This window comes from Thamnophis sirtalis, unplaced genomic scaffold (genome assembly GCF_051295495.1).
Source record: "Thamnophis sirtalis isolate CommonGarterSnake01/CBP01778 unplaced genomic scaffold, rThaSir2_p1.2 scaffold_9, whole genome shotgun sequence".
Classification (NCBI taxonomy): Eukaryota; Metazoa; Chordata; class Lepidosauria; order Squamata; family Natricidae; genus Thamnophis; species Thamnophis sirtalis.
In genome coordinates this window covers 79,167,676-79,191,084 of record NW_028261389.1, presented here as the reverse complement: position 1 = coordinate 79,191,084, position 23,409 = coordinate 79,167,676, and the positions used below count along the sequence as shown (strand labels likewise).

Genomic DNA, 23,409 nt, shown 5'->3' with positions numbered 1-23,409 from the left:
AGAGATACATAGAGATAGAGAAAGAAAGAGAGAGAATCAGAGACAGAGACACAAACATAGAGAAAGAGATAAAGAGAGACACAGAGAGAAACAGAGAGAGAGAGAGAGACAGAGACAGATAAAGAGAGAGACAAAGACACACACACACAATAGAGGTAGAGAAAGAGAGAGACAGAGAAACAGAGACAGAAAGAAAGAGACACACCTAGATATAGATAGATAGATAGATAGATAGATAGATAGATAGATAGATAGATAGATAGATAGATAGAGATAGATAGATAGATAGATAGATAGATAGATAGATAGAAACCCAACTTGTCCATCTTTCATTGTAGCTACCTTTCCTAATTTTATTTCTTATTAATTTGTGCTATAGTTAATAGTTCTCTGGGAGGCATTTAATAAAGAGACAAGTGAACGCCGCCATCAATCAAACAGAAAGCAACAATAAAGAAAGCAGGCTAACAATCAATTGAAGGCAGCAATCAATTAAAAGCAGGGGAGAGTAAAAAGGAACACTGGTGAAAATCAGAGAACAGAGGTGGAGAGAAAGTCTGAACAGCTAAAATAGCAGGTGTATCAGAGGTCTTGATAAATTCTAATTATCAGCCCCTCAGGGGCCGATTCGGATCCTTTCGTTTCTGCTAATGGGATTCTGTAGAGCGGAGTCAGAAGAGACCTTCTCCCCTGCCAACCATCATATTTCCATGTGGCTGATGGGTATGGAGCTAATTAGCTTTGTCTTCCCTACTGCAGAAAGTCCCTTCCTTCCTTCCTTCCTTCCTTCCTTCCTTCCTTCCTTCCTTCCTTCCTTCCTTCCTTCCTTCCTTCCTTCCTTCCTAACTCCCTCCCTTCATCCCTCACTCTCTCCTTTCCTCCCTCCCTCCATTTCCTCTTTCTTTTTTCCTTCCTTCCTTCCTTCCTTCCTTCCTTCCTTCTTTCTTCCCCTCCCTCCCTCCCTCCATCTCCTTTTTCCTTCCTTCCTCCCCCCTCCATCCCTCACTCCATTTCCTTCCTCTTCCTCCCTCTCTCTTTTTCTTTCCTTCCTTCCTTTATCCTTCTCTCTCCCTCTCTCTCTCCCTCCCTCCTAACATCTCTTTTTTCTTCCTCCCTCCCTCCCTCCCTCCCTCTGTCTCTTCCTTTCTTCCTTTCATCTTTTCTCCCTCTCTCTTTTTTCCTCCCTCCTTCTGTCTCTTCTTTCCTTCCTTCCTTCCTTCCTTCCTTCCTTCCTTCCTTCCTTCCTTCCTTCCTTCCTCCCTATTTATATACAATTACTTGCCAGGCCTGTGTTGGTGGGGTGTGATTTTCTCCTTGATTAAGTTTTGCTGTTTTCTGCTAGATTGTTTGGTGTTAATATGTGACATGATTGCACTGTTCCAATAGAATAGAATAGAGTAGAGTAGAGTAGAATAGAATAGAATAGAATAGGAGTAGAGTAGATTAGACTAGATTAGAGTAGAGTAGAATAGAAGTAGACTATAGTAGATTAGAATAGAATAGGGGTAGAGTAGGGTAGGGTAGAGTAGAGTAGAGTAGAATAGGAGTAGTGTAGATTAGATTAGAGTAGAGTAGAATAGAATAGAAGTAGACTAGAGTAGAGTAGGAGAAGAGTAGAGTAGAATAAGAGTAGAGTAGAATAGGAGTAGAGTAGAGTACAATACAATACAATACAATACAGTACAATACAATACAATACAATAGCAGAGTTGGAAGGGACCTTGGAGGTCTTCTAGTCCAACTCCATACTTAGTCAGGAAACCCTACACCACTTCAAACAAATGGTTATCCCATCTCTTCTTAAAAACGTCCAGTGTTGGAGCATTTTCAACATCTCAGGGGTTGCCACAGAGAAGAGGGTGTGTGTGTGTCAATCTATTCTCCAGTGTCATTCTCATCTCACTTAAAGTGAAGCTTTGACAGGAGATGATTGTAAATATTAAAGAATAGGAATAAGAGCAATATTTGCTCAACGCAGAAGTCCCAATTTTACAACTGTTTGCTGTTGTTTGAGAAGATCACGACGGTAGATGGGGAAATCGGAACCATAGAGAACATTTCTGCCTGGCAGTTCTGAATGTGCTTCCCCCTCCTCTCACTTTATTTTGGTGTGAATTAGGGAGGGGCTAGTCTGTGATGTTTCCTCACGTTACTTCCTTGGCCTCCCCTCGATCCTCACTTATCTGAACTGTGTCTCTAGATCTGCTCTTCTTCCGGCTCTTCAAAGGTGGCAGGAAGAGTGTGCGGAATAGAGAGTGGCATGAAAAGAGGAACCAGCAGCCTAGAACAAGGACTTCATAGCACGCACGGACCTGCACCCACAATGCAATGCATGTGCAGCGCCCCCGCACAAGCGCACGTGACCCCCTGTCCCCCCCTCCCCATGCATGTGCACGAGACCTCCCCATGCCCCGTTTTGGGGCCCAGTACGCCTCCCTACAACCTCCTGGGAGCAAAAACAAGCTGTGAAACGGCGGGGGGGGGGGGGGCTACGCCGCACCCTTCGTGTCCCATTTTGGGCTTAGTACACCTCCCTGCAGCTTCCTGGGAGCAAAAACGGGCCATTGGGGGGGGGGTCGCGCCACACCCTCTTGCGCCCCAATTTGGGCCTAGTACGCCTCCGTGCAGGCTCCTGGGAGCAATAACAGGCCACAGGGGGGCCTACGCTGTCTCCCCGCGCCCCGCGCATGTGCGAAAACCAGCTGGCTGGCGGGAGGTGCGCGCAATAGAGCTGAGCTCTGTGTGCTACAGGTTCGCCATCACTAGAATCCCCAGGTAGCCACAAGGGCATTCACTCCAACTTCCCTTGAATTCTGTTGGCCCTTATCTAAAGCCAAGCAAGGGCTATCCAGTTAGTTGAGAAGCTTCTTGTGCAGAGATTTTTAGCAATAAATCAATTTTATTGGGATTTTGACCTGGGGACCTGACAAGCAGTGGTGGGTTCCTCTCCCCGTTGCTACCAGTACACTGCGCACGGGGCTGGGCATCCTGGTCATGCACTCATGCTGCACGCACATGCGTGCTCCACCGCCCCCGTGACACCCAGCTTCTTGTTGGAGGTCGCACATGGGCCGCCTGCTGTGCGTGCTTGCGCAAATGACCAGTTGCTTTAAAAACAGGTGTGGAACGCGGGCAGGCGGGTGGGCCAAATGAGCCACCGTACCGCCACTGTTCCCGGCTGCTACCGGTATGGCTGTACCGGTTGGAACCCACCACTGTTGACAAGGCCATTGTCTAACCTAGTAACACCCAATCTTTTTGGCACCAAGGACCGGTTCAAGGAAAGAAGTTTTCCCGTGTACTGGAGGGGGTGTTGTTTCACTTGCTGCCTGCATCTCAGGAATGAGGCTTTACTTATTTATTTATTTGTTTGTTTGTTTGTTTGTTTGTTTGTTTGTTTGTTTGTTTGTCTTGTATGCCGGCCACTCCCGGAGGACTCCGGGCGGCTCACAAAAGTCAAAGGAAAGGGGGAAAACGAGACAAAGACAACATATTAAAAACCAAACCAACATTCACAATTTCCGTGGAGGTAGATGCTTCTCAGCTCCCCCCAGCCTGCTGGAACAGCCAGGACTTGGTGGCTTTGCGGAAGGCCGGGAGGGTAGTAAGGGTCTGGATCTCAACAGGGAGCTCGTTCCAGAGGGCTGGAGCTGCAACAGAGAAGGCTCTCCCCCGGGGAGTCGCCAGCCGACATAGGCTGGCAGATGGAATCCGGAGGAGACCCAACCTGTGCGATCTAATTGGTCTGAGAGAGGTAATCGGCAGGAGGCGGTCTCTCTCTCTACTTGTTTTCACGGATCCGGTTTCTGACATGCCACGACCAAGTGCCTCTCCACCAGTTGTGTACCCCTGCTGCAAGCCTTTGCAAACTTATTGCAATTTGATTAAGGGGAGCACGTCCATTTCACGTACCTCATCTTGATCCTTCCCTTCTACTGGTAGATTTCTTTTTTCCGTCTCCCGCAAATGGATTTTGAGCTGACTTTTTTCGTATCTCTGGATTGCGTCAAGATAAATAAACAGAACCACAAAGCACACCCTTGGCAGATGATATCATCGAGATGTCAATTCTCTTTTTCCAACCGGCCTGCAGAAATTCTGAATTGGCAGCTAAATTGGTGCCCAAGAGAAAGGAGATGCTTAGAGTTCGACAAGATTCCTGTCATCTTCACCTTCTTTTTTAACAATGGCAGGCATGCTTTATTGGATAGCTGAGTTTTTGTGTTTTTCCGGGGAAAATTACTGTGTTTTCTTCTTACTGTGTCAATCGTGGCCTCGGTTTGAGAGTCGGTTCTAATGCGAGTGGCAATCTGGAAGGCTGTTCTTGCACCTTTCTCCTGTTCCATATAAAAACAATAATTAAAAACAAAAATAGAGGTAGCTTGGCCACCTCTTAACATTACAAGACATTCAGTCATAAGTCTTCACCTCTGATCCTTTCGCCTTCCAAAGACTGAAAAAATTTCCAGGAGTGGATGATCAGAATATTTCTGTCAATTAAATCTTTAATCACAAGGTAAACGTTCCCTTTGCACACGCATGCTAGTCATTCCCAACTCTAGGGGGCGGTGCTCATCTCCGTTTCAAAGCCAAAGAGCCAGCGCTGTCCGAAGACGTCTCCGTGGTCATGTGGCCTGCATGACTCAACGCCGAAGGCGCATGGAAACGCTGTTACCTTCCCACCAAGGGTGGTTCCTATTTTTCTACTTGCATTTTTTACCTGCTTTCGAACTGCTAGGTTGGCAGAAGCTGGGACAAGTAACAGGAGCTCACTCAATTACGCAGCGCTAGGGATTCGAACTACTGAACTGTTGACCTTCTGTCCGACAAGCTTAGTGTCTTATCCACTCAGCTACCGCGTCCCTTTTTAATCATAGACCAACATAAATCTGAATTTTTAGATACTCCGTGGGAATGTAATGCCCCAAATGGCCACTAGGTGGCAAGGAGAGGTAGGGTTTTTTTTTGTATCTCTTTATTGCCATCTGGTGGTCATGCCAACTTTTGCAATCCCCCCTCATGAGATTAACTTGGTTTCATGTGAATATTTATCCCACGTAGCAAAAAAGAAATTAAAAAAAAAACTTTATTGCCATGGTTCCTTCGGCAAGCCACCTGCCAAGTTGCAAATTGCTTTTTTGGAGTTTCACCCACCAGGTTGCCAGGGGGAAAAAAAAAATCAATGTACTGCTAATTAGGTTGAGTTTCTACTGGCGGTACGATTGTCCTCCCCTTATATTGGCAAACAGCAAGCTCAGGTTTACCAACCTCTAATTGGCCAAAAGTGAAAGTGATGGGGAACAAAAGGAACCAGGGGGCATCGGACGGAAACACGCCATGAATTCACTTGCGTTTTAGAAAGCATCGTGCGTGTTATTTTGAACGACGCAAGCTTGCATTATCCCTCCTGCGAGCAACGTTTGCAAATGAGATTTGAACCATGGCAAATGAACGTGGCTTGAAACTTCCGTACAGTCATTAACTATCAGTTTAATGTAATGAAATTATATCCGTGATTTGTTTGCATCCAGTTCGTGGATCGCTTCGCTTCTAGCTCCCGATGCTTTTACATAGATTTTAAGCTGTAATTATTTTTTGTTTTTACGAGCGTACAGCCTTTAAAAAAAAAAAAATTAGTGAAGCTCGTCACGGTCTCGTTAAAGTAATCAGAAATAGATAGCTAGGGTATTTCTTCCCAAATCAAATTCATTATTCATGCTTAGTTTGAGTTCAATTATATTACTTATTTTTAATGAAGTTTGTTCATATCTGTGCATAGGACTTGGCCCAAGATCCAAATTCTCTGGCAGATTAAGAGACTTGAGCTGTGACCCATCTGTCCTGACTCAGAACCATCTGGCCTCCATTTGTCATTCTGGAGGACAATCAACACACACACACACAAACACAAACACACAAACACACAATTTTTTCCCCCAAAAAACTTTGAGTAAAGGTAATGGTTCTCCGCGCACATATGTGCTAGTCATTCCCGACTCTAGGGGGTGGTGCTCATCTCTGTTTCAAAGCCAAAGAGCCAGCACTGTCCAAAGACATCTCTGTGGTCATGTGGCCAGCATGACTCAACGCCGAAGGAGCATGGAACGCTGTTCCCTTCCCATCAAATGTGGTTCCTATTTTTCTACTTGCAGGGACCTTGAATTGCTCCAATTATATACAATAGGAAGAGGAAGGAGTTTGGGAATGATCCCTGCCTTGAGTTACGTACAATAATGCATAATAATAAAAGTGGGATATAAATAACTCTGGGGTCCTTAGTGCTCTCTGAGCTTGGTGGTTTTCCTGCAGGCTTTTCATTACCCAACTAGGTAACATCATCAGTGGTAGGGTTAGGGCTAACACTGATGATATTATATATTTGGGTTACGAATCCTCTGCAAGAAAACCACCAAGCTCAGAGATCAACAAGGAACATCAGATTTCCTCTTCCTCCTCCACTTCCATTCTTCAAAACCCATCCGCTTCTAAAATTGGTGATGTTACCTAGCTGGGTAACGAAACGTCTGCAAGAAAACAGCCAGGTTTAGAGGGCCCCAAGGGCCCCATAGATTTGCCATCGCTTTCCTCCCCAGGAGCAAGCATTGTTTAATTTCTTGGCTGCAGTCCCCATCCACGGTGATCTTGGAGCCCAGGGAAATAAAACCTGTCACTACCTCCATTTCTTCCCCGCCTAATCGCCAAGAGTTGAGAAGGCCGGATGCCATGAACTTAAGTTTTCTTAACGGTGAGTTTCAAGCCAACATTTGGACTCTCCTCCTTCACCCAGATCAAGAGGCTCTTTAGTTCCTCTTCACTTTCTGCCATTAGAGTGGTATCGTCTCCATATCAGAGGTTGTTGATATTTTTCCCAGCGATCTTAATCCCAACTTTTGATTCATCTAGCCATCCCTGTGCAAATGCACAGAAGCTTCTCCCACGGTTGATATTACTCTTGGTTCACCGACGAGAAAGTCTCTAGCATCCCTCACTGCATATCTCGAAGGAGATTTTTGTAAGTGCCTGTCAAACCATGTCTCTGTCCTTGCGGAGCTGGATGATGTCAAGGACATTTATTTCTTATATATATTTTATTATGTTTTCATTCTATACAATCACATATTTACTGTGCTTAATCAGGGCATATAACATTGAGTAATAAACACGGCCCTCACTTATATAGAAAATGCCCTCTACAATGCAAACCCAATATACCACCTTGGCCCACCATACACCCTCTTTCAACCCCCTCCAACTTTCATTCTTCCTTCTCACATACCCCTCTACGCCTACTTCCCCTCCCCTTCTTTCTAACCCTAACCCTATCACTCCCTCTAATCCATTCCCTCCCTCCCTTCTCCTCCTCCTCTCTCTCACCCTCTCCACCCTCCTTCTTCTTTCACTCGACTCTTTCCTTCGGTATATTTCTATTACCTTCCAGTATATTCGGTTTGTTCTATTTTCGCACTAACATTGAAAAGCCACAGTATACAAATACAATCATGGAATTTAACACATATTGTATTTCCCCCCTCCCCCTAAATCCCCACCTCCCTTCCCTCCCCCCGACTTCCCAAAGACCATACGTGGTATAACTTTTGGACAATCACAGTCTAAAATATCTCTACATTGAACTCAGCTTCTCAAGGACATTTATTGATTATGGCCTTTGCGCCCCCAATTACGCTGAGATCATCGGTGGGAGGCTGAACTCCAAGCTCGGCGGTCAAAAATTGAACGAGCTTCTTGGCTTTTGTCCCGCTGTCATTCAAACGGAGAAGGAAACACACAGGTAGCTCTGGCTTTATTTTGTTTTAACTTTCCTCCACCGTCTTTGGCTTATTCCGTTTTGTAATTTTACTCTTGGAAGAATTTCGTTTTCAAAGCATTAGCCACAAGGAAGAAAGAAGGGCCAGGGGTGACATGATAGCACTGTTTCAATATCTCAGGGGTTGCCCCAAAGAAGAGGGAGTCAAGCTATTCTCCAAAGCACCTGAGGGCAGAACAAGAAGCAATGGGTGGAAACTAATCAAGGAGAGAAGCAACCTAGAAGTAAGGAGAAAATTCCTGACAGGTAGAACAATTAATCAGCAGAAGAAATTGTGGACACTCCATCACTGGAGGCTTTGAAGAAGAGGCTGGATAGCCACGTCTGATGTGGGAAAGGATCTCCTGCTTGAGCAGGCTGGAAGACCTCCAAGGTCCCTTCCAACTCTGTTTTGCTGTAATCAGTGGAACAACTTGCCTCCAGAAGTTGTGGGTGCTCCATCACCGGAGGTTTTTAAGAAGAGACTGGACAGTCACTTGTCTGAAATAGTATAATGTCTCTTGCTTGAGCAGGGGGTTGGACTAGAAGACCTCCAAGGTCCCTTCCAACTCTGTTATTCTGTTATGCTGTTTTCCTTCTTTCTTTCTCTCTCTCTTTTTCTTTCTTTCTTTTTTCTTTCTTTCTTTCTTTCTTTCTTTCTTTCTTTCTTTCTTTCTTTCTTTCCTTCCTTCCTTCTCCATCACTGGAGGCTTTTAAGAAGAGACTGGATAAACATCTCCTGCTTGAGCAGGGGGCTCGACTAGAAGACCTCCAAGGTCCCTTCCAACTCTGTTATTTTATTATGCTGTTTTCCTTCTTTCTTTCTTTCTTCCCTCCCTCCCTCCCTCCCTCCCTTCCTTCCTTCCTTCCTTCCTTCCTTCCTTCCTTCCTTCCTTCCTTCTCCATCACTGGAGGCTTTTAAGAAGAGACTGGATAAAGATCTGCTTGAGCAGGGGGCTTGACTAGAAGACCTCCAAAGTCCCTTCCAACTCTGTTATTTTATTATGCTGTTTTCCTTCTTTCCTTCTTTCTTTCTTTCTTTCTTTCTTTCTTTCTTTCTTTCTTTCTTTCTTTCTTTCTTTCTTTCCTCCCTCCCTCCCTCCCTCCCTCCCTCCCTTCCTTCCTTCCTTCTCCATCACTGGAGGCTTTTAAGAAGAGACTGGATAAAGATCTCCTGCTTGAGCAGGGGGCTCGACTAGAAGGTCCCTTCCAGCTCTGTTATTCTGTTATTCTCTTATACATAGGTGCGTGGCTATAGAAATCATAAAAAACCTTGCTTAGGTCTGATTATATTGTACTTTTTCTAAAGATTATTGCAGTGCGCATGTTACCTAACATAAAACGTAGCAAGAATTTGGATGAAGCAGGTTGACGCAGGAGAGGATCCAACCAAGGGGGCTTTTACACCTTTTCGCTGTTCACAACTTAAAATTTACACATTTTCTCTTTCTCACCTCTATGTTTTTATGCGCTCATGCATGTACCACTTATGCTTTCTGTTTATTGCACTCAATTGTGTGGGTGCAATAAACTGTGTAGTTATTGATTCTTATTATTATTTGGTCTTTGTTATTTAAATAGAGCAAACTCTTTTTATTAGCACCGTAAGGATATTTTTCTGGCTGGTTGTTTGCCTCTAATAAAATATTTTCTACCCAGACGTAAAAGAATATGGAATACAGACAGAATTACAACAAATAGATAAAATTTTAATTGGCCCAGAAAATAAATTCATAACGAAAATTTACAAATATTTATTAGAAGTAACATTAGAAGAAGAAAAAGTTAAAGGTTGCATGATACTTGGGCCAAAAACTTTGGTTACAACATAGATCTAGTGGATCGGGAAAGAATTTGGAACACAAATTATAAACTAACACGATCAGCAGCACTTAAAGAAAATATATACAAAATGTTTTATCGTTGGCACTTATCACCAATAAGATTGGCTAAAATGTACCCAAACATGAAGCCGACCTGCTGGAAGTGTAAAAAAGTACAAGGGACTTATTATCACATATGGTGGACCTGCCCGGAAACACAAAAATATTGGACAAAAATTTGGAAATGGGTGCAAGAAATTACAGGAGAGCAGATAAAATCCAAACCCGAAATCTTTCTACTGGGAATAATCAAAGGGAAATATACAAAGAAAATTAAGTACATATTAACACATTTGCTAACTACAGCTAGAATAGCATTTGCCCAATGCTGGAAACAAAATAATACCCCCTCGGATGAATTAGTGATAAAAAAAAACCTTTGGATTGTGCAGAGATGGACAAATTAACACTGAAATTCAAAGGTAAAGAAGAGTCAGAATATTACGAAATTTGGAACAATTGGTACAAATGGCTGGAAACCTTTGCAAGAAAGCAACGAAGCTGAGAAAGCACAGATCCCTGCATTTCAACTCGGAGCCACAAACTTTATTGGTAATAGGATTTGTTCCCAAGTACATTTGTCGATTGTGTCCATCAATTTTCTCAGCCCTGTGGAATTTTGTTTGTGTTGCGGTTTCAGAATTGTACTTTAAAGGGGCATTCAGTTGGTTGCGAATGTCTGGCTTATTGATGGCTAATCAATGTATTGGACACCATCAACCCAAAGCAGAGAGATTCTCGTGGCTGCTTGTTCCCTAATCTTACAGCACTCGCCCGTTCTTGCTGCCCTTGTTAAATTGTGGCCGTGGGCTCGCTTTCCCCTTCAACTACAGGACAGCATATTTTAATAGCCAATGTTGAGAAGTTAATAATAAGTGGTGAGGCCAGGTAAGCAAAAAACAAAGAAAATTGCTCTTCATGCATATTCATCTGCTGTTTAAAAGGGAACCTTTGCTGAGAATTGAAAAGTTGCAATGCTTTGAAAAGTTCAGCAGTGCTTTTATTACTTCTTAATATTTAACGATTCACCCTACTTCTCCCCCCCCCTTCCTTTCTTTACAGACGAATGATATTGTCTACTACAATGCAAAAGAAGACCTGAATGATGTAAGTAACATTTTTGGAAAATAACTCTTAATTCTCTTTATAAACACCGCCATTGTTCAACCGGGGGTCATTATTGCTCTGTGAGCTTGGTGATATGTAGACATTTCATATCTACATTCAGGATACAGTGGCTCAGTGGCTAAGACTTTTGGCTTGTCGATCAGAAAGGTCGACAGTTCAGCGGTTCGAATCCCTAGCGTGCCGCGTAACGGGGTGAGCTCCCGTGACTTGTCCCAGCTTCTGCCAACCTAGCAGTTTGAAAGCATGTAAAAAACACAAGTAGAAAAATAGGAACCACTTTTGGTGGGAAGGGAACAGCGTTTCCGTGTGCCTTCGGTGTTGAATCATGCCGGCCACATGACCACGGAGACGTCTTCGGACAGCGCTGGCTCTTCGGCTTTGAAACGGAGATGAGCACTGCCCCCTAGAGTCAGGAACGACTAGCACATATGTTTGAGGGGAATCTTTATATTTACCTTAGGCATTTCGTTACCAAACTAGGGAACATCACTGATGATTATGATGATGATGTTACCTAGTTTACATATTGAAACATTTGCAAGAAAACCAACAAGCTCCATCAGCACCGAGGACAGCACAGTTCAATTTTGAGCCACAAATATCCTTTTCTATCGGTATTATCATTTTCATTTTACCTTTTTTGGAGAGGCCACCCCCTCCCCCCAAAAAAAGGCTCAGTGCACAGTAAAGTTATTAAAGTGCTCTGTGAAAACAGAAGATTTAAAGGTATCTTGCATGGGACACAGTAGAGGAGCAAAGTGGATCGCATGGCTAGGATGCTGGGTTGGAGGTTATCAAACCTGTGTTTGAGACCCAGTGCTCCGGGGCGAGTTCCTGTCCTTCGCTCCAGCTCCTGAAATAGGGACATGATTGGCGCCTCCAACTGGGCGTCCCCCAGGCAACGGTGATGTCACCAGCTGGTCCTTTCACTCAGTGGTGGGATTGAAATTTTTCTTACTACCGGTTCTGTGGGCGTGGCTAGGTGGGCGTGGCCTGGGAAGGATACTGTAAAATCCACATTCCTTCCCGATCAGCTGATACTCGGGAGGCAGAGAATAGATGGGGAATGGGGCCAGCCAGAGGTGGTATTTGCCGGTTCTCCGAACTACTCAAAATTTCCGCTGTCGGTTCTCCAGAACTGGTCAGAACTTGTTGAATACCCACCTTTGTTTCCATTCTAGAAATATCTCGATGCTTCTGATAGGAGTGGCTTGCAATGGGACAAAATCGCAATACATTCCAAATAGTTTCCTAGCATAATGCCTTTTTTTTTAATACAATGTATTGTCAGGGTGTACCATTTACAAAAAAGATAGACCAGCAAAACAATAATAATAGATGTCAACACATAAACTAATAATAGTAATAGTAATAATAATAATAGTAATAATTATAATATAATAACACATGTACTAATGACAATAATAATGCTATAACCAAGTAGCTTTAACTAAGTAACTTTCTTTTTACATTCTTATTTACAGTTTCGTTACTTGTAATGACTGTCGTTATAAACCATCACTATTTCTAATACAAATATTCATAGTCATTCTTTCTCTAGTTTCCACCTCTTGTCTCTTAACCACTCATAAAATCTATTCCAAATCAAATAATATTCGGCGTCTTCCTGATCCTTTATTTTGAAAGTTAGTCTGTCCATTTCAGCCCAGTCTAAAGTTTTTTCGAATGACATCTTCAGCTGATGGGGTCTTCTCATTTTTCCAGTATTTTGCAAATATGATCCTTGCTGCTGTTAGTATATGTAAAACTAAATATGTGGTCCCTTTATCATAACCTTCCGGCATTATGCCCGACAAACATATATCTGGTTACAGAGCTATATTCTGTTTAATAATCTTTTCAAGCTATGCATTTTCCCCCAATATTTTTGTCAGGGTTCCATATAACATCCAAAATTAAATCAGAGTGCAAGGCAAAGTATTGCTCTAAGTTCCAATTGATGAAGAGAGCCTTGTTGGCACATCTGGGAAAACCCGAATCTGAAAGATTCCTGGTTTTTCCCCCCAGTTGAAAGTTCAAGATCTTGCCCCCACACCCACAAGTCCATCTCATGGTCCAATCTCCCACTGCCACGCTGACAGATTCCACCCATCCAGTTCCGGCCAGATGCAGAGGTGCAGAGACAAAGGATGACCTTGGCTTTCTAGAAAGAATGTTGTTATGGCTACATATCATCTAACTCCTCACAATCCCCCCTCTTATTTTCCCACAATAGAAAATGCATAGTAGAATAATAGAAAGTGTGAGAGGCCAAAGATCCAAAAGGGAATATGGATGCAGGCCTTACAATTTTCTTGCTTTTATGCACTTCCACCACATATTATAGTAGGTACCCGGGGACTGCTTGAATTTCCAGCATTTGGCAGACAGATTGCTAAACATTTTTTGCCAGTCTTGCCAGCGGCAAATGCCACCGGTAAAACATTTTGTAAAGGCTTTCTTTGTGTCCTAGCATAATGTCTTGAAAGCTTTGCATTGTGTGGTTTATAGCTTTGAGGAGATCTTGAACAAATCCAGGATCTTCAGAGGGCAGTTGAGAAATAAATAGATATTCTAAAGCAGCCTATAAGCCTGAAAAATAAATAAATTTCAGAAAATAAACAAGGCATGTTGCGAAGAAGTCCTGTCTTTGGGACGGTTTCCTTCTTGTTAAATTTGGAATGAGCCAAAGTTGGCTGCTTAACAGTTCTGCTGGGAATGGTTATTTTAACATCAAACAGCGGGTTAAATTTTTTAATTATGCAAATAAATAGGTTCCAGTATGAACTAGACTTCCTGAGAGTGCATTGTCTCATCGTTTGGTTGACCTACAAGGGGAAAGTTTTTGCAAAACCAAACACAAAGGCACAAAAGAGACTTTTGCAGGGTGTTAATCCTGATCCAGATATAATTAGGTGGTAGGTAAAATATCTTGGAGAACATTCTGACCTGAACATTCATAATAGGCTGATTATAAAGTTAGAACATGCTATTATAGGTAGGCTTACAGAAAAGTAGAAGGAAGTCAGTGTAACTGGTAGTTAGAAAGGTTTATAGTTTTCAAAAGCCAATGGTTTTGTTTCGTATCTAATGTAGGCAGTCCTCCGAGCTTAAAACCAATTCTGCATCTTCTTTCCTGCACCAAGGAAACAAAAAAATGTTCTTTCAATCAGATCAGGCTATCATAGAGTGGTCCATGGGGCCACCACACCCACATCATCTCCTTCTTCTCCTCCTTCTTCTCCTCTTCCTCCTATCTCCTCCTTTTCTCCACAAATTCCAGTCCCTTCTAGCATTGCTGATGTTCCCTAGTTGAGTAATGAAATCTGTGCAAGAAAACCACCAAGCTCAGAGATCACCAAGGACCACAAAATTCTCCTCCTCCTCCTCCTCCTCCTCCTCCTCCTCCTCCTCCTCCTCCTCCTCCTCCTCCTCCTCCTCCTCCTCCTCCTCCTCCTCTCCTCTTCTTCTTCTTCTTCTTCTTCTTCTTCTTCTTCCTTCTCTCCTCCTCTTTCCTCTCTTCTAGCACTGATGACATTACCTAGTTAATAATGAACTATCTTCAAGAAAACCACCAAGGTCAGAGATGTCCTCCTCCTCCTCCTCCTCCACCACCACCACCACCACCTCCTCCTCCTCCTCCTCCTCCTCCTCCTCCTCCTCCTCCTCCTCCTCCTCCTCCTCCTCCTCCTCCTCCTCTTCTTCTTCTTCTTCTTCTTCTTCTTCTTCTTCTTCTTCTTCCTTCTCTCCTCCTCTTTCCTCTCTTCTAGCACTGATGACATTACCTAGTTAATAATGAACTATCTTCAAGAAAACCACCAAGGTCAGAGATGTCCTCCTCCACCACCACCTCCTCCTCCTCCTCCTCCTCCTCCTCCTCCTCCTCCTCCTCCTCCTCCTCCTCCTCCTCCTCCTCCTCCTCCTCCTCCTCCTCCTCCTCTTCTTCTTCTTCTTCTTCTTCTTCTTCTTCTTCTTCTTCTTCCTTCTCCTCCTCCTCTTCCCTCTCTTCTAGCACTGATGACATTACCTAGTTAATAATGAAATATCTTCAAGAAAACCACCAAGGTCAGAGATGTCCTCCTCCACCACCACCTCCTCCTCCTCCTCCTCCTCCTCCTCCTCCTCCTCCTCCTCCTCCTCCTCCTCCTCCTCCTCCTCCTCTTCTTCTTCTTCTTCTTCTTCTTCTTCTTCTTCTTCTTCTTCTTCTTCTTTTTCTTCTCCTCCTCCTCTTCCCTCTCTTCTAGCACTGATGACATTACCTAGTTAATAATGAAATATCTTCAAGAAATCCACCAAGCTCAGACGACCTCCTCCTCCTCCTCCTCCTCCTCCCCCCCCCCCAAACTGTTGGAGACTGTCTATTTAATGAGACTTTCTGTCCTCTCTTTTATGAGTTCTTTCCCAATAAGGGAAGCCAAATCGCATCTCACTTAAGTTACATCTACACCCAAGGATGTCAGAAGACAAACGATTGGATTGAAGTATAGAATATAGCAGTGGTTCCCAAACTTGGCAATTTTAAGACTTGTGGACTTCAACTCCCAGAATTCTCCAGCCAGCAGAGCAGATTATTCTGGGAGTTGAAGTCCACAAGTCTTAAAGTTGCCAAGTTTGGGAACCACTGGAATATAGAATAACAAGAGTTGGAAGGGACCATGGAGGTCTTCTAGTCCAACCCCCTGCTTAGGCAGGAAACCCTACACCACTTCAGACAAATGGTTATCCAGCATCTTCTTAAAAACTTCCAGTGTTGGAGCATTCACAGCTTCTGGAGGCAACTTCTGTTCCACCGATTATTTGTGGGAAGTTGTGATGCCAGAAATAGGTGGAAACCTTTACTTGATGATCTCATGACAGGCGTCATATTGACCTCACAGCTTTTGTTGTGAAAGCTGCCATGATTACATTCTGACAGAACTCCGTCCCAGGGATAGAGGACTGCGGCTCCAATTACTTAAGAGTTTGACAGGTTTTTTTTTTCTTTCTGTTTTAAAGTTGGAAATTATTTTCCCTTCCCAATAACGCAGCCTGCTATTTTAAACCACGGCGTAGGTGGATAAACTAATAGCAAAGTTTCTGCAAAAAACTTTTTAACTTCGTTTGCACGCAGCTATTCGGATGGGTAGTGTCTCCATGGCATTTGACGCCGATGCCAGGTAATTAAAGAAGGAGCAGGCAAGAAAGCAAGATAATTATAGAAATATGAATTACACGGTGTGGACACAGAAAATTAGAGGGGGATATAAATGCAGGAATGTTGTTTTTATTTTTTTTAAAAAGAGAACTGTCCATAGTCGGCTTTTTAATTAGTGAAGGAGCTCAGTGTTCCTTTCTCTTTCAGCAGGGGGGAAATAGCGATGCTTTATGCAAATAAGATATTCATGCGAATGTCTTAAAAAAAAAAACCCTGTGATTTAAACCACTTTCTGATGTACACTATAACAGAATAACAGTGTTAGCAGGGACCTGAATATACTGAATATCAAAGGTGTCAATACAATATAATAGCAGAGTTGGAAGGGGCCTTGGAGGTCTTCTAGTCCAACCCCCTGCCCAGGTAGGAAACCCTACACCATTTCAGACAAATGGCTATCCAACATCTTCTTAAAAACTTCCAATGTTGGAGCATTCACAACTTCTGGAGGCAAGTTTTTCCATTGATTCATTGTTCTAACTGTCAGGAAATTTCTCCTCAGTTCTAAGTTGCTTCTCTCCTTGATGAGTTTCCACCCATTGCTTCTTGTTCTACCCTCAGGTGCTTTGGGGAATAGCTTGACTCCCCTCTTCTTTGGGGCAGCCCCTGAGATATTGGAAGGAAGGAAGGAGAGGAGGGAGGGTGGAAGGAAGGAAGGAAGCAAGGAGGGAAAGAAGGAAGGAAGGAGAGAAGGATGGTAGAGAGAAGGATGGGAGGGTGGAAGGAAGGAAGGAGAGAAAGAAGGATTTCTCCTTGATCAGTTTCCACCCATTGCTGCTTGTCCTGCCTTCAGGTGCCTTGGAGAAGAGCTTGACTCCCCTCTTCTTTGGGGCAGCCCCTGAGATATTGGAAGGAAGGAAGGAGAGGAGGGAGGGTGGAAGGAAGGAAGGAAGGAAGGAAGCAAGGAGGGAAAGAAGGAAGGAAGGAGAGAAGGTTGGTAGAGAGAAGGATGGGAGGGTGGAAGGAAGGAAGGAGAGAAAGAAGGATTTCTCCTTGATCAGTTTCCACCCATTGCTGCTTGTCCTGCCTTCAGGTGCCTTGGAGAGTAGCTTGACTCCCTTTTCTTTGTGGCAGCCCCTGAGATATTGGAAGGCTGCTATCATGTCTCCCCTAGTCCTTCTTTTCATTAAACTAGACATACACAGTTCCTGCAACCGTTCCTCGTATGTTTAATATGTATACAATTCATTTTTCTAACTCTCGGGAATCTTTTCCTTAGTTCTAAGTTGCTTCTCTCCTTGATGAGTTTCCACCCATTGCTTCTTGTCTTGCCCTCAGGTGCTTTGGAGAATAGCTTGACTCCCTCTTCTTTGGGGCAACCCCTGAGATATTGGAAGACTGCTATCATGTCTCCCCTAGTCCTTCTTTCTATTAAACTAGACATACCCAGTTCCTGCAACCGTTCTTTATATGTTGTACATATGTTGTGCACTGACAAATAATAATTATTATCCGTGAAACTACTGCAAGCAGCTTACAATAATAAAAAAGGAAGAAAATGAAAGAGTGTAAACAGAATAGAAGTAAAATAATAGAACTGTAGGAGAGGACCAGGCTGTGGGAAGAGTCAAATGTGTCATCAGTTGCAAGCATGAAAGGACAAATCTCCCACTATCTGTTTTACCATATGAGAAGTTATAGGGAGGATCCTTCCTCTTCCTGTTGTGCAGCTGTGGGCAGTACCTCCTCTTATCTCATTGATCCCTAGGTGGCATCTGTCCCCCTGCCTCCTTAAGATCATCCCCAGATCCCATTAGAGAAACTGAGGCACTCCCAGGATTTGAACTACATTATTCCTTCAGCCGCTGTAGCACTGGGGACCGATCATCAACCCTCGGCAATTCCTCGGTACTAATAGCAAGGCTGGGTGTTGGATTTCTCAGCGGCTGTCAGTCACCGTGTGTCAATTCGGTCAATAAATCAGTTAGAATATAGTATAAGCAGGCAATAGCGTTGAATGGCATGCCAATTAAAAGTTACTATTTTGAACTCCTGCAGATTTCCCAGTGCCTGAAATATTTAAAACCCCGGGGCTACGGAGAGCTGCTTCTGCGAGGATATAAATTTATATTTTTTAGAGTCAAGGAAACCTGAGATTGTTTGAGTCTGATAGACTTGCTGCCATTTCTTCCCAGGATTCTTTTTTTCTTCTTCTTAATAAGCATCTAGAGTTGCGGTTGGCAACCTTGAACACTCAAAGAGCCACAAAGGTCCTAACCAGAAGCCCCATATTCAATTCTGGAGCTGACCAGAAGTCCCGTTCCCCCACCATAGAGTCTCCTCCTAACGCGGCATCCTTTCTCCTCTCCGACCGGAAGGCTGGTTTCTCCTACTACCATCACCATAGAATCTCCTCCTAGCACGGCACCCTTTTTCCTCTCCGACCAGAAGTCCAGTTCTTCCACCATAGAGTCTCCTCCTAGCACGGCACCCTTTTTCCTCTCCGACCAGAAGTCCACTTCTTCCACCATAGAGTCTCCTCCTAGCACGGCACCCTTTTTCCTCTCCGACCAGAAGTCCAGTTCTTCCACCATAGAGTCTCCCCCTAGCATGGCATCCTTTTTCCTGCCTGGTCCCCCAGGGTGTAAATTTACAGGAATTAATTTTAGAAAAAAAATGAACGATGGGAAGGGATAACCTTCCCTAGCAAGATCTATTCTTCCATCTTGTCCAAATTCAAGATTTTCAGGTCTTACCGTAAAAAAATAAGAAAGGGCCAGTTTGGGAAGGATGGTTTTTGGGCCAAAGCTCCTAGCAACGGAGGGTTTCGGAGGGGTAAAGTTTGTTGTCTAACAGCGTCAAGTACATGTGTATATATATATAATGTTGCTGCACAATACCACTTTTTCCCGGCGCTCCCAATATCGTCGAGGTTCTTGTCAGCCTGACATATGGCTGTCTGCATAATTTACTTCCGTTGGCAGATGTCAAAGCCAGCCCTGCTGTGTCCCTCTTCCATTTTATCTCCTGCCCCCTGAAATAGAGGCTTTCGTAGCCTTCCAGAAATGCCTGCCATCCATCACTTGTTTTAATTTTCTCTCCTGTTTCCTATCCTTTCTCTCTCTCTCACTCTCTCTCTCTTTCTCTTTTTCTCTCTCAATTTTTTTATCTCTTTCTCTCTCTCAATCTTTTTCTTTCTCTCTTTCTCCCTCATTTTTTCTTTCTCCCTCTCTTTCTCTCTCTTTCTCAATTTCTCTCTCTCTCAATATCTCTCTCTTTCTCTTTCTCTCTCAATCTCTCTTTTGTTCTCTCAGTTTTTCGTTTTTCTCAATCTCTCTCTTTCTTTCTCTCTCTCTCTTTCTCTTCCTCAATCTCTCTTTTTCTCTCAATCTCTTTCTCAATCTCTTTCTCTCTCTTTCTTACTCATTCTCTCTCTTTTTCTCTCAGTCTTTTCTCTCTCTCTCTCTCATTTTTTCTTTCTCCCTCTCTCTCTCACAATCTCTCTCTTTCTCTCTCAATCTCTTTCTTTTTTCTCTCTCAGTCTTTTTCTCTCTCTCACTCTCTCTCTCACTCTCTCTCTTTCTCTCAATTTTTTATCTCTTTCTCTCTCTCAATCTTTTTTTCTCTCTCTTTATTTTGTTTTTGTTCTTTTTGTGGGGGAGGGGATGGAAGGAGCTGTGGAAATCAACCCCAGGCAGCATCAAGAAGGCTTCCAGATATGAGGATCTGAAATTATGGCTTACAATACTTAAATAAATAAGTAAATAATAAAGAGAGCAAAAATCTCTAAAATTTCCACATCCTCTCTTCAATTCCACCCACTTCTGACCTAACTTGATAGCCAATGGAGCCATCTAGTGACAAGAAATCTATCTATCTATCTATCTATCTATCTATCTATCTATCTATCTATCTATCTATCTATCTATCTATCTATCTATCTATCTATCATCTATCATCTATCATCTATCCCGATCTCTCTATCTCTCTATCTCTATATCTCTCTATCTCTTTCTCTATCTCTCTATCTCTATCTCTACATCTACATCTATATATCTATCTCTATATCTCTATATCTCTATCTCTGTATCTACATCTACATCTCTATATCTCTATATCTCTACATCTCTATATCTCTATATCTCTATATCTCTCTATATCTCTACATCTACATGTCTCTATCTCTATTTCTATCTCTATCTCTACATCTATATATCTCCATCTCTATTTCTATCTCTATATCTGTGTGTGTGTGTATGTATGTATGTATGCATGTAATGTATGTATGTGTATGTGTGTATGTGTGTATGTGTATGTGTATGTATGTATGCATATGTGTATGTATGTATGTATGTATGTATGTATGCATGCATGCATGCATGCATGCATGCATGCATGCATGTATGTTGAAAATCTGGGCAAGATTTTTAAAGAAATTCAACATCAAACCCAAGGATGTAAGGAAAGTTCAAATCTCCCCCAAATTGAACTGAAGTCTGGTAATCACGTGGCCTTATCCCTGTAGTTTTCAAAGCAGCAAGTGAAATGATCTTTGTGGTTTCTGGAATGACTTTTTAAGTCTCTGTCTAGTTTACCATAGAGTCCTAACACCACATAGTTCTTTTGGGGTGGGGGAGTTCACCCGAGATTGACTGAGGGTTGGTGCCAGCTGTGATGAAAAAAAAAAAGCTTGATTTCTGATGTCTGCACTCTGAGCCACGGTGGCGCAGTGGTTAGAGTGGAGTACTGCAGGCTACTTCTGCTGCCTGCCAGCTGCCTGCGATTTAGCAGTTCAAATCTCACCAGGCTCAAGGTTGACTCAGCCTTCCCTCCTTCTGATATCGGTAAAATGAGGACCCAGATTGTTGGGGGCAAGAGGCTGACTCTGTAAACCGCTTAGAGAAGGCTGTAAAGCACTGTAAAGCGGTACATAAGTCTAAGTGCTATTGCAATTAATTCCTTCTTTCCTTCCTTCCTTCCTTCCTTCCTTCCTTCCTTCCTTCCTTCCTTCCTACCTACCTACCTACCTACCTACCTACCTACCTACCTACCTTCCTGCTTGCCTTCCTTCCTTCCTTCCTTCCTTCCTTCCTTCCTTCCTCGCTGGCACAGTGATTAAGATGCAGTATTGCAGGCAAACCCTGCCCACTGCCAGGAGTTCGATCCTGATGTGCTCCAGGTTGACTCAGCCTTCCATCCTTCCAAGATGGGTCAAATGAGGAACCAGATTGTTGCGGGCAATAGGAGGGCTCTGTAAACCACTCAGAGAGGGATGTGAAGTGGTATATAAGTCTAAGCGTTATTGCTAGTGCTATGGGTAGTCCTTGACTTCCAACTATATCATATAGTGTCCATTCAAAGTTACAACAGCAGTAAAATTAAAAGTGGTTTCAGACGAGGGTCACATCAGTTATTCTGTAATTCTGTAAAGTTTGCCTTAAGTTTTTTTCCCCCCCCCCTTCCACCCGCTTGGCATTAGAACGTTTCTGCTGGTACTCCAAACTAACTTCTTGGAGAATCACAATCAGGTCAGACCTTCAGAGAAAGAGAAGAGTTGCAGAAAATGTCCTTGGCCATAACTCACTTTTTATTGCTAACAATTATATATTTCCAGAAGGTATATTTTAATAGATGACCACACCGAGCAGTAACACTGGATAAAATTGGAAAGTTTTGCTCGCTCAGACTTTTTTTTGCGGAGATATGAATATCATAGGTCAACGATATGAGGATATCAATAATACGGCTGCAATATTTAGATGATTAAAAGGTTTTGTTTATTCAAAGAATGCTCCAGCTGCCACGTTTCGCTGAGGATGCTTCCCTCAAAGCTGAGGACTGAATGCATGACCCAAACTTACAATTATTTGCTCATTAGATTTCAGTGGTGGGATTCAGCCGGTTCGCACCTATTCGGGAGAACCGGTTGGTAACTTTCTAAGCAGTTCGGAGGACCAGTTATTGGAAGAAATCTAAGCACTTCGGAGAACCAGTTGTTGGAAGAAATCTCCTTTTGTTTTTTTCCCCCACTTTACAGGGCTAATCCTGTAAGGAAGGCAGGAAGGAAACATTCTGGTGTTGTTTCTAGCCGAATCTTTATTGCCCTGATTACAGAAACTGCCTCTCCAGTTAACCCTGATTACATTGTAAGAGCTAAGACGAAGCGCCTATCGATGTGAGTGACGTTGAATTGGCCACGCCCACCCAGTCACATGACCACCGAGCCCCGCCTACCCAGCTGGTCATCAGGGCAGAGAACCGGTTGTTAAATTATTTGAATCCCACCACTGTTAGATTCGTACCCTGCTTTTCAAAACCTCCAGTGTCCAAGGAGAACTTTGCTCTCAGCTTTCCCCACAATAACACACCTGTGAGATAGGTTGCGCTAAAAGGGAAGAATGGCTCAAAATTACGCAGGCAGCTTTTTGGACGAAGGATGGACTTGAACTTGCGCCTCCTTAGTCCGATATCTGAACCATTATATCACCTTGACTCACATAGAAAGAAAAAAAAAATCAGCCTAACTAGGTAGACCAGACCATGAAATCTACTCTACAAGAAGGATAAAACTACTTTAGTTGAGATTGTATCTTCTCTTCCTTTCACTCCAGGGACGTATATGAGCTACTCCTAAAACTTACCTCGGTCTAAACTTATCTTTGATCTAGATCAGAGATGGATGACCGCTTTGTCGTTGCTTGCCGAAAGCATGCGCGCCCGTGTGCCCGTACCCATAATGCAATGCACACGTGACACCCCCCATAACCTGCTCCCCTGCACATGTGTGCAATGCCCCCCAGCACTCCCTCTCCTCACGTGCATGCACAGGCGATCCCCCAGTGCATTTGGGCCTAGTAGGCCTCCCTGAAGCCTCCTGGGACTAGCAACTGGCTGTGGGAGGGGGGGCGCTGCCCCCTGTGCCCCTCCCACCCCGCACATTTGTGTGTGACCTCTCCACTTCCCGTGAATGTATGTGCGACCCTCGTGCACATGCACGACCATCTCCCGCATGTGCCCTGCCCCCCACGCATGCACGGCAGAGGCCTGAAAAGCAGCTGGCTGGCGGGAGGCACACTAGCACATGCGCAGTGAAGCTGAGCTGGGGCGATGGCTCCTGTGCCCACAGAGAGGGCTCTGCGTGCCACCTGTGGCATGGGTGCCATAGGTTTGCTGTTGTGACTCGGTAGGAGCCTTTGGAGCTGCTATCAGACTCTGACACAGAAACCTCCTGTGAGTGGTTTCCGGATGCTCACAGGAGAGGATAACGAGCAGCTGTGGCTCGTTAAGGATCTCCTCCTGCGGATAAAAGACTGATGGTGCCACGCCCTAGTTGCAGAAGTCAACGTTCGTTCATTCCGTTCCATTCCGTTCCTGTTCTAGTCAAGGTTCCCCGTTCGTGTTCATGATTCAGAGGAACCAACTTGGAGAAGTGGTTTGCTGTAAGAGTTTGTTTTTTGCAT

At 43.7% G+C, this 23,409-nt stretch overlaps 1 protein-coding gene across 1 annotated transcript in view; it reads left to right on the top strand.

Annotated features, from left to right (window-relative positions):
- Nucleotides 1–23,409, top strand: part of LOC148044213 (voltage-dependent calcium channel subunit alpha-2/delta-1-like) — a 228,767-nt gene that overhangs the window by 161,555 nt on the left and 43,803 nt on the right. Inside the window, exon 5 of the mRNA XM_087723069.1 lies at nucleotides 10,750–10,794. Coding sequence (XP_087579195.1) covers nucleotides 10,750–10,794 — 45 coding nt within the window. The remainder of the gene's footprint in view (nucleotides 1–10,749; nucleotides 10,795–23,409) is intronic.